Here is a 12,053-nt window from a genome sequence, read left to right on the forward strand (position 1 = left end):
GGGATTCATCCAGTGCAGTTGCAGTATAACCACTTAATATGATAAGCACCTTGACACCCAGGCCATTCATAAGAACTACATTGTTACCCCACATATTTTCAATAAAACCTCATGCACATCAGGTCAAATTCACTTAAATATTATTAGAAACATTTTTGAGAAGGTAATTATTTACACTGAATTAGTAGAAACATCTGTGAGATTAAAAACAGCAACAGACAACAATGAAAGCAGACAGCCTAGACAATAATTCTTACTTTTGGATTTTTGTCAGCAAAATCAAAATCCCAGACCAATCCTTCATTGCTTTGTCTTATTAAAAGCGAAGATCACATTCTGTATATTTTCCTATGTTCATTTAGTTCACCTCAAACATTTCTAAAATCACAGATCATCTTCGTCTGACAGGGCATCGAGATAGTCTGTATCAACATATAAGAGAAATCCTGAAAACAGACTGTCTGCCCATGTGGGATCGGCAAAGAGGCCGTTTTGATCAGTGTAGAAGATCTCAAGCCATACTTCATCTTCTGGCTGAAGGTAAATCACTGTTGACCCAGATGCTACATCGTGGTTTCCTGTATTGGCATCAAATGTTTTTATCCGGAACTTTCCATTATGAACTAGACCAATAGCAAGATGTTTATTTGCCAATGTGATATCATATGAGAAGTAATAAATCCCTGGAATGGCACATATGAACTTCCCATTTGAAGGATTGTAATGCCCACCTTCATTGAACAAGACTTTATTGAACACAATTGGAATTCTTTCTTCTGGGTAACTTGTGGTGATTCCAACAGAGAAGGCAGATTTCAGTACTATTTTCCCACACTTACAGACTCCTGGTAAGCCTGTTTTTCCTCTTTCTCCTTTCTCTCCTTTTGGGCCTGCTGGGCCAACAGGACCTACATCACCTTTAACACCACCTGATCCCATAGGTCCTTTTTTACCAGGTTCTCCTTGGTCTCCTTTCTCTCCCAGTTGTCCTACAGGACCAGTCTTCCCTCTTAAACCTTAAAGAAATGAATTAGTTATTAACATTGAGCATATGATATAAATCAGGTGTACAGTTAGTGACAATTCAATACCAGAGAATTCTGTTCCTTCATCCCTCTAAGAAACAAATTCCTCAGATAGTGAGAATTCCTCCTACTAACATTTTTAGACATGAACTATCACTGTTTATAAAAGGAATGTGATCTAATTTGGTGTTACTATCAAAATATCCACTTTTTGAATGACCAGGTAAAATCTAAATAGTTCAACCGAGTCAATGAACAGACATTCAAGAAGCCCTTAAAAACCATGCTTCAATTAATCAAAGGAACATTTATTAAAGTTCACTAAACACTTGGCACAAAATTCTTATTGAAAACTAGACATTTGTTAACAAACAACTGAATAAATCAGACTTGATGTGCAAATCCATTTATGTTCTACAAACTGAGACCCACATGTTAGTCTTTGCATATGAACGAAATTCTTTCAGAATCTATTGTTTTCCAAAACCTTTGAACTCAAGTGTATCCACAATGCTTTAGTGATATGGAGATTCTATTAAATGTAGCCTGACCCAGTCTTGTTCAAATAAGTTGTCCTTGTTCCTGATTTATCTGTATATAGTAGGCTAGGGAACCTATCAACTTCAGGACTACAACTTGCACCATTATTAGCCATGCTGACTGAGGCAGATGGGATTTAGAGTCCCACAACATCGGGAGGACCACACTTTCCCCAACCCTGTTATATAAATATCTGGATCCCAACTACATTGATTCCTTTCTTTCCAGTGCTGCATATCTCTTGATACACTAACCTCCTCTGCCACCCCTTTTCTCTCTGATACCCGAATCACTGCACGGTGATAATTTTCTTTCCCTTTCATGAAAAACTTAGGTACCCCATTAACTACTGGTCTGAAAATTAAATGGGCACATCCAAAAATAATGCTGTAGCTTTTAAACAGTCAAAGCCCCGAGGACAGCTCCAACCCATTGGAACGCACTCCCGGAAGAGATTCGACTTAGTTCGACACAGGAAGCCTTTAAGAAGGCATTGAAAACCTATCTCTTCCGGATAGCTTACCCTCCCGATTCGCTGTAGAGAAACTAGTCCCTAATAGATTAAGATTATTTATCTGATGTCCCCGACTGTTTTTATATATTGTTTTTAAAATTTTCGATTGTATTATTTGTAACTGATGACATATTGCACTATGACATGGGTCATATAGTTTTATTGTGTGTGAACCGCTTTGATCTGAAGGAAAAGTGGTATATAAATAAAAGTTTATTTATTATTATTATTATTATTATTTATAGAACAATGAGAATTTTTACATTGAAAGAAAAAATATTTTGAACTTCCCACTCAGACCTGCTGCCAGGTTCTTTCTATTTTTTGAGTTTCCAGAACTTACAGATTGTTTAAGACACAGAGATAGGAAAATGCTGTATGGGGCATCTAATAGTTTGTAAAGGAACACTCTAAGTTCACACTAAAAAACAAAGTGGCTGTGTTTGCAAATACATTTTGCTTCAGAAAGGTGGGGAGGGGATCAGAAACCACGCAGCTGTCCAATCACAGCTAAGGTGAAATCCTCTCTGTTTTCTCCGAACAGCTCTCATTTCTGAGGGAGAGTGGAAAAATAGATCTAAAGTAGCCCTGCACAACATATGGCCTGGGGGCCGCATGCAGCCAGCCAAAGGATTTTGGGTGGTCCACAAAGATCTGGAATGACTTCAAGGCTCCTGCACTGCTTGGACTTCTCCTGAGAAGAAGACCAGGCAGCAGAGGAGGAGGTTGGGCAAATGCTTGTTGAGCAAGGCTCCTCCACCATCTGGCTTTCTCCTGAGGAGGAGGCCGGACAGAGGAGGAAGATGGGCAAATACTTGCCCTATGAGGCTCCTCTGCTGCTAGGCTTTCTCCCGAGGAAAAGGCCGGGTGGAGGATGAGGATGGGTGAACACTCGCAATGCTCCTCCGCTGCTTGAGGAAAGGGCCAGGCAGAGGAAGAAGAGGAGGGAATTAATATGAATGATCTTAATTAATAATTATTCATTAATATTTAATTAAAACCTATCTGCAGCCCAAAGAAGTTAACCTATTTTAATTTTGGCCTCTTCCTACTGCCAAGTTGTGCAAGTCTGATCTAAAGGAAAAGGACTGCCAGTAGAGGAATATTCTAAAAGAATGAAACATGCAAGACCGAGACACTCATAATCCTTTTAACCAAGCTCTTTCAGAGCTTGAACTGAAGCAGTTTGAAGAACTTCAGAAAATACTGTAATAGGTCCCCAAGTGTAACTGCATTAGTGATTATTGTAAAGCACCTCATTTGCACAATTGTTATCACCTTTACTACAGCATAAATCAGCATTATGTTCATGCACCACATTGGAGATGTGAGAGGAAGAGGGTGTTGTGTTCTACAGTCAAGCCCTCCATATCAATGGATTTTTTAATCTACAGATTTTCAACAGTTTGAGAATATTAGGTCTTATTGAACTGTTTACTCTTGTGTGGAATTCCAATGAATAGGAGAAAATGAGATATTTGAGGACCTAACCCGTCAATCTATCCATGTTAGGTATATGTGTGCTGCAGTGACTGTAGTGCTTTGTACTTTCAGAACTTCTGAAATCAGACCTGCACCATGCATATTGTTTTGTTTACGGTTTTGGGAATGGCCCTTAAAAACATGTGGTGTGCATCTTTCCTTTGACTTTGATGTTTTGGGCAAGGAAGATGGGCATCCCATCCCACAAAGAGATGTGGCAGCTCCCAAGGTGCTCCTGTATACCCTGCAAAATTTACACATGAAAACTGGGAAATATATGGCCAAGTAACATCACGATGGTAAAAGTTATAAACGAGGAAGAACACACAAGCGATAACAGTTTGGTATGGCTTGAGCCTACTGGAAAGAGCAAGATTCCATTCCACCCTCTCCTCTTCTCTTTTTCTGTTAATTGGGTAGAAATTATTTTTGCCCTTTTAACTCATTTTTCAGCAATTGAAGTAGGCCAGGATAAGGGGGGAAAGTGGGAGGAGGACAGCCGAGCTGGAATAGTTAAAAAGCAACTGAAAAAGTGAAATGGCAGAAGATTAATCAGGAATCAAGATAGTTGGTTGTATGCTTTTGCTACTTTGTCAGCCCACCATGGCAGCACAGAAGTTGGATGTTTCTGTTATAAAACATCTGCTGTGCTCACAAATCACAGATAAATTTGTTCATCTTGACATCCCTGGATTTGGTTTGGTCTGGTGGCTCTGATGATGGCCCCAAATCAACACCAATGGCTTATCTAAGGTCAATCAATTGATCTAGAAGGAAAGCCTTCCTGATCCCTACCTCTCTCTTGTAGCCATTACACTAGATCAATGGGAGAGCTATGCTTGGAGCTCTACAAACCAAGGATTGGAGACACTGACACCCCTATAAATGTTTATAGCAGAGTTTCTTTTTAAAAATAGATTAATATTCAGTACCTGCGTTTCCTTTTTCACCCTTTTCTCCCTTCCTGCCATCTCTACCATCTCGTCCAGGGATACCAATGCGCCCATGAGGTCCAGGTGATCCTTGATCTCCAGGAAGACCTGAAGGACCTGGCATTCCAGGTATGCTACAAACGTATTTTGTAGAATAATTTTCTCCTTTAAACTGGCTGTGGAGAGATTGCCCACTTGTACAGATGGCAAAACTTGTAATATATAGGAATACAAACATCCTTGGTGCTGAAAAAAGAACACAGATGTGCAGACAATAAATTAATCTTGTTTAATCCAAGCTTTAAGATTAGTTTAGAGACATGTATAAAATATGTGCATTGACATAGGTGTAATACATATGCAGGACACATGCATATTTTAGATTTGCACGCAAAATGTATGTTGAATATGCATTTTTGTTTTCGTTTCTGTTTGTAAATTAGATTCATGGTTTGCAGTTTTATAAGGGTATTTGATTCATAATTACTGTATATACTTGACTATAAATCGACCTCACGTATAAGTCAAGGGCATGTTTTGGGACCAAAATTATGGATTTTGATATGACCTGTGGATAAGTCAAGGGTAAAACCTAGGGGTACAAAACAAAGAATCTGAAGGATGAAGCAAACAATGCTAAGGAACTTAGAAAATTCCAGCAGGCATAACATCTCCCTGCATAACTGTTATACTATGCGGGGCAAAGTAGGTACTTGGCCAATGTGTGTAGATAATGAATCAAGATCTTGAAGCAGACTTACAGGGGCATTCCAGAACAACCTGTACTGACACATGTGGCTTAGCATTGCTGCAAAGCAGATCTGTGGCTCTTCTCGTGTGTCTACATCTATTCCAGTAGCAGGTTTGGAAGCATCCTATCAAATATAGTTTGAGACCCTATATGCCTCCCCCCCCCCCACATAGATCTACTGGCTGCAACATCCAGCAACTACATGTTTGGTAGGAGTGTGTGTAGGGATTCTCTGTTCAAATGGGAAACATATTCAGGGGTAGCTGTATTGGCCATGCAGAAAAATACACAAAAAGGCTATACTGTTACTGGCCAAATGAAATGCATTATAGGAAGAAAAAAAAGGTATGACAGTTTTCCCACAACAGACAGTAAACTGATGGGACAATAATTTGTTGGGTCATTCCTAACATCTTTTTTGTACATGAGTATTATGATGACTTGGGACCAGCTGTTTGATAAGTGAGCTGTCCAGTTAATAGGAGTAAAGAGGGCTGCCAACAAAAATGCCCACCATATGATGTTAGTTTTTAAAAATCCAGGCATGATCAGATCCAGACCTGGAGCTTTACTGGGTCTAATCATGGAGATCATTGTGTTTACTTTGTGATGGGTCACAGATGGCAACTCTGGGAATCTAATAACTTCAATGGAGTATAGTTTAATGCTTCTAATGTCATGGACTCACGCCCTCCACTATCTCTGAACAGAGTAGAGAAATAATCTTCCCATATATGTGCTGGTATATTATAGTTACTCTTTAGTTATATTAATCTTAGTTGCAAGTCTCAAAGGTTTGAAACTTGGTTATGAAAGCATTGCTGCTGCATTTGTCTAATGTACTACAGCATACCCTGTTGAAGACAAAGGCATGCTTGTAACTCCTCAGTTCCTACAGCAAGGATATTTGCCCAAACCTCCATCCAGTCATTGACATACTGTTGAAGGCTTTACTTCTTCTACTATAATTATTTCCTCTTCTGCATTGATTGCACTCCAAAAGAGTGTTTGTTCTTTGGGCTATTTAAAAACCTGATTATCCTACAATATGTCATCCAGAGTTCAACATAAATGTTTCCAGAATGTGGGATAGCAGGTTGTGCATGGGATGGTGCGTTAAGGTTTCCCCACATGCAATTTCTGTGCATATACACTATAGTCAAGATATATACACTGCTCAACTTGAAGATTTCACTTGTAGAGATCCTAGGGAAGGTGCTAAATCCTGGCAGGAACTCTAGCAACTCACATTTACAACCTTTGAAAGACACCCCACAAAGGCAAAACTAGAAATTGTATTTTATAAGGGAACCAATGTTTTAGAAGACAGGAAACAATGTATGATTTTTTAAAATTGCTATAAACCAGGTAATTGTATGCTGTGCAATAATGAATAGGATTCTGAGACATAAATAAGTAAAGTAAACCAACTCTAACCAATTAGCAGGACAATGAAGACCAACAAGGCAATAATATCTATGCATGTCCATTCAGCAGCAAGCTGTCTTGAATTTAAATGTGACTTACAACTTTGAAATGCTGAGAATCTAACTTATCCCATTCATTGATAAAGGGTTTTCTTGGGGGTGAGAAAAAGTGAATTGGGGAGTCTGAAAGGGAGAGAAAGAAAAGGAAGATGATGAGTATAGCTGGGAAAAGTGGGAGTAAGAGGAAAGGTAGCATCATTGGAGGGGTGTGGATGATGTGGGCCGCAGCAGGTGATACCTTAGAAGGGGGGTGACACCAGGTTGGCTCCTGGCCCCATGCGGACACTGTTTCAATCACATGAGAGCTGCTCCAGCCCACGCAGTTGCTACTTCACCCCTCGTGGGAACTGCTCAGGGCTGCATGAGTGCCCTTTGGCCCTCCATGGGTGCTCTTCGGGATTGTGTGTGTGCTTCTCAGGGCCACAGAGATGCGCCTTGGCCCCACAAAGTGGTCTTTGGGGCTGCTCAGGAGCTCCTTGGCCCTACATGGTCCTCTTTGGGCCACTTGGGTGCTCCTGGCTCCAACAAAATGCATCAATTTGTACCCTCAGTAGCTGTACTGTTTTTGCAATTTAAAAAAAAAATCTGTCTGTATCAATACAATTACTTTAAATTTGTCTTATAGACAGAAAATGTAAATTTGTCATAAAATCTGCAACAACAATGAGCTAATGTACAAAATGTAAGTATTTTCATTTTAGAAACTGTGACTAATGTTCTAGCCAGCTCTTTGGTTTGTTCAAAAAGGGGAAAAAATAAAAATAAAAAGAGGGGCGTGAATGTAGTGAAAAGGGAAAACACATGCTTGGCCTGCAAAGGGTCCCAGATTCAATACTGACCATCTCGAGTACTGGGAAAAACAGCTTTCTGAAGTGCTGGAGAGGTACTGGCAGTCAGTATAGAAAATACTAGGCCATTAGTCTGGTTCATTATAGGCCAGCTTCCTATGGTCTTTGCCCAAATGTGGTGTTTAATTTTATGTTAACACAGAAGAATGCAGAGGCAAACCAAAGGGATTTATTTCTATTCTATCAGTACTGTATGTGTGTATATGTCACCTACGAACTTATGACACTTCATGAATTTCAGAAGGTTTTCTTAAGCAAGCAGTACTCAAAGGTAGTTTTGCCAGTTCCTTCCGCTTTTCAGCTTTGTCCACCTGGGTTCTCTGTACAGCAGCTGATGAGGCCTGGGGGACAGAGTGGCAGAGGTCTATCAGGATTTCATCTCCCTTACCAGGTGTCCTGCCCCACAATCTGCTGGGTATGAGTGTCTATTTCAAGGCAGAATAGGGATTCTGTTGGTGTAGTGCCCATCTCATTGTTCAACAGTCTCCCTTCCTGAGCTGGCTGAGGTGGTCTTTGCAGTGGTGTTGGACTGCTCTGTTAGGAGTCGCTCAACTTCATGTCTGCCATGACAACCACAGGGCTGTCCAAAGTAGTATCAGGTGTTGTCCATGCTTCAGGACACACCCTGGGATGATGGTGATATGGGTGTAGAGGAACTTTCTGTATTTCCATTGCCACGGACTGATCACTACCCGTAGGGTTTAGACTCACTGGGACTCAAACCCTCTGCAGGGGTGGGGGGTAAATTAAGATGGTCCACCCCAGGTGATGGAGTCCTGATGGCTCTTGGGGAGTTTCCTATTGCCTTGGCAGGTGATCCTGTTGAAGTCCTGGCTGATCTCTGGAAAAGGAAAAATGCTGGGGCAGTGGACATGATTGTCTCCAACCACTGCCTTCCACAAAGTGGAGCCAAACAAGCCCCCTGGTTCACTAGGTTGCTGGCAGTGATTAAATGAAAGGGCCAGAGACTAGAGCAACAATGGCGGAAAACGTGGAGTGTGTCCAACCCAGCACAGCTAAAGCACATTGGAAGGTCTATGCCATACAGTTGTGACAGCGAAGAAATTATACTTCTTTGCCACCACTTTGTCTGCACAGTGTCATCCAGCAGAGTTGTCTCGAGTGGTCAGAGGCCTTTCACATTTTGACGCACAAGAAGAAAATAAAGACTACTCGACAACTCGCTATGAAGAATCTGCAAGACACTTTGCAGACGAAATCACTCAGATCAACTCTGACCTGGATGCTGTAGTTGACACAGGTCCAGTGGATGTAATCTTGCTGCCTGCTTGTCCTGTGTTATTGGATGAGTTTCAATTTGTGCAGCCTGAGGATGTGGACAGGATCCTCGGAGAAGTGCATACTGGCTCTTTGCCATTCCTGGCTTTTGAAAGCAGCTAGAGGGAGACTGGCAGAACAGGTAAAGAGAGTGGTGAATGCCTCACTGCAGCAAAGGAGGTTTTCATCCTGCCTAAAGGAGGCTGTGGTGAAGTTCTTATTGAAAAAGGCCTCCTTGGATCCCACTATTCTGAACAACTATCACACAGTCTCTAACATTCCATTCTGGAGTGAATAGTGACCTCCCAGCTCCAGCGGTTTCTGGGTGAGATGGATTAACTAGATCCATTTCAGTCTGGCTTCAGAAATGGCTACGAGATGGAGACAGCTTTAGTCACCTTGGTGGATGACATAAGCAGGGAACTGGACAGGGGGAGCGTGACCTGTTAGTCCTGCTGGATCTCTCAGCAACTTTTGATACCATCAATTATGCTTTCCTTCTGGGTCACCTCTCTGAGATGGGGGCACTGTTATGCAATGGGTCCAGTCTTTCTTGGAGGGGCAAACTCAGAAGGTGGTATTGAGGGACTCCTTGGCTGTTGGCCTGTGGGATCCCTCAGGGTTCTATTCTGTCCCTCATGTTATTTAACATCTACATGAAATTGCTGGGAGAGATCACCTGGAGATTTAGGGTGCGGTGTCACCAGTATGCAGGTGTCAGTCAACTCTGTGTCTCCTTCCATCTGATTCCAAGGAAGCTGTCTCTGTACTGAACCAATGTCTACTGTCAGTAGTGGACTGAATGAGGGTAAACAAACTGAAACTTAATCCAGACAAGACAGAAGTGTTCCTGGTCAGTCATAAGGCAGATCAGGGAACAGGGACTTTGCCTGTGCTGGATGGGGTTACGCTCCCCCTGAAATCACAGGCTCGCAGACTGGGTATGCAAGCCTGTATGCAGTTCCCTCCTAGATTCACCTCTGGATCTGGATGCTCAGGTCTCAGCAGTGGCCAGGGGTTCATTTGCACAGCTACAACTAGTGTGCCAGCTGTGCTTGTTTCTTGAGATGTCAGACCTGGCTACAGCGATACATGCCTTGGTTACACCCCATTTGGAATATTGTAATGCACTCTACATGGGGATGCCTTTGTAAATTGTTCAGAAACTTCAGCAGGTCCAGAATGTTATAACCAGAATGCTGACTGGGGCTAGTTATAGGGAACGTATAACTCTCTTGTTGAAACAGCTCCACTGGTTACTGGTTCGTTTCCAGGCATAATTCAAAGTGCTGGTCATGAGCTATAAAGCCTTATACAGCTTAGATCCAGATTATTTGAAAAACTGTATCTCCCCTTATGAACCTGCCCAAACACTAAGATCTATGGGGAAAGGCTTTCTCTTGGTCCCACCATCATCACAGGCTTGCTTGGAGATGACACAAGAGAGAGACCTCTCAGTGTCTGCTCCCACCCTGGAATGCCCTTCCATGGGAGGCTAGGCCGGCCCCCTCCCTGCTTGCTTTTTGTTGGCAAGCCAAGACATTTTTATTCAAGCAGGCAATTGATACATAATCTTATCAGCCTGGTTTTTAAGGAGTAGGTGTGTTTTAGTCATGCTTTTAACTTTTGTATATTTTTATGTGATTTTATGCTGTTCTTAGATTATTTAATTGTTTAAATTTTACTGTATATTTTTAAGAATATATATTTTTATCTGTGAGCCACCTTGGATCCCTTCTGAGAGAAAAGTGGCATAGAATTGAAATAAATAAATAATACAGTGCTATGATTTCACTTTAATTGCTGTGGCTGCATCTTACAGAATCCTGCAATTTGTTTGATCAGAGGCACCAGAGTTGGTCTCTGGCTGAATATTCTAAAATCTCTGCTTTAAACTGCAAATCCCAGGATTTCACAGGGAATTGATTGCAATGATACTTATAGCACTATGTTTCCACTTTAATTGGCATCGCAATCAGTGTGACTGTCTCTCTCATCAGACTAAACACCAGTTCTTGACTTCATCTACTCCACCACCTCATCATTTGGTACGACCTGAAACAACCTGTTTCTTGATTGTAACCTATACCATACCCCACTGCTTTGCAGTGAAAATGGTTCTCAGATCAGCATCTATTGGCAAATGTCTAGTTCAGCCCTAGTATGCCAAACAATGAGTCTCTTTGCATAGTTTGCCAAAGCAGAGCTGGCAGTTTGCCTGGGTTTTATGCATGATGCCAAGAAGTAATAGTAAAATATGAATGTAGTTGGTCATTACTTTAATTGTCACTAAAATAATTATCCAGCCATGCATGTGCCAGCACAAACATTACAACTACACACTGGTTACTACAGCCAACATAATCCGCCAAAGACCCACTTACAGAAATACTGAACTGCTTGTAAAGCAGCCTTTGGCTTTGTAACCTCTATAGTGTAGTCTAGATTTGTAGATGTGGTGGATTGTACAGAATTTGTACAATCTACTATGGCTAGATATCAAGATTTAGAAATAAAGTAACCTAATAAAGTTTTGAGTAAACAACTTATTTCCCATTGCCGTGAAAACATTCATAGAGTCTTCCATCATAGACTATGACTGTATTCACATGCACTATTGAAATAGAAAATCTGAAAATAACAATTGTTTCATGAGTGAAACAGTTCTCTAGAAGGTAAGCGGGGAGCTGGATATTTTTACTTTAAAGAGTTCTGTGTCCCATTTACCACTGCTATTGATGCATTTCTTGGAAACTAGAATGAAAACCAGACTCTTTAGAGCAGCTTTCATGTATATATGCTCTCATCCACTGACATCATGGGGTTATTTTAATGTGGGAATGAGTTCTTTAGCACCATGGAAAGCCCTTTTACATTCCTGGAAACACAAATGTGTTTCTGCTGGAACTGTTTCACATACTTGGTTTAATCATACCGCAATTGTTGGGGGTGGGGTGGGGGGTAAATAAAGTTTCTAGACTGTTGTATCTGATTTCCAATTGTAATTTACTAGCAACAGTTCAGAGACAGTGTTTAATTCATACTTTAAGCAGAAAGGTTTAATCTGTATAAGAGATATGCCAGCATTTTATAAACAATATTTTTGCATGCTATGTGTGTACAAAAGGGCAAGGTTACAGGTGCTCCATAATGAGCAAAAATCTTTCTGCATTTGTTCAGAAACACTCTTTATTAC

The 12,053-nt window shown here is 41.1% G+C and overlaps 1 protein-coding gene across 3 annotated transcripts in view; it reads right to left on the minus strand.

The window, feature by feature from the left end:
• Window positions 1–353: 353 nt before the first annotated feature.
• C1QTNF7 (C1q and TNF related 7) overlaps window positions 354–12,053 on the minus strand; it is a 62,381-nt gene continuing 50,681 nt past the window's right edge. For all 3 annotated transcript variants that reach the window (XM_089526890.1, XM_089526891.1, XM_089526892.1), the window contains exons 2-3: window positions 4,494–4,739; window positions 354–1,016 (exon numbers count right to left, since the gene is read on the minus strand). In XM_089526890.1, the coding sequence (XP_089383016.1) occupies window positions 385–1,016; window positions 4,494–4,739 (878 nt within the window). In that variant the 3' untranslated portion in view covers window positions 354–384. The remainder of the gene's footprint in view (window positions 1,017–4,493; window positions 4,740–12,053) is intronic.

The sequence above is a fragment of the Sceloporus occidentalis genome, unplaced genomic scaffold (assembly GCF_023333645.1).
Source record: "Sceloporus occidentalis isolate IW3139 unplaced genomic scaffold, rSceOcc1.0.p SCAF_5, whole genome shotgun sequence".
NCBI classification, from domain to species: Eukaryota; Metazoa; Chordata; class Lepidosauria; order Squamata; family Phrynosomatidae; genus Sceloporus; species Sceloporus occidentalis.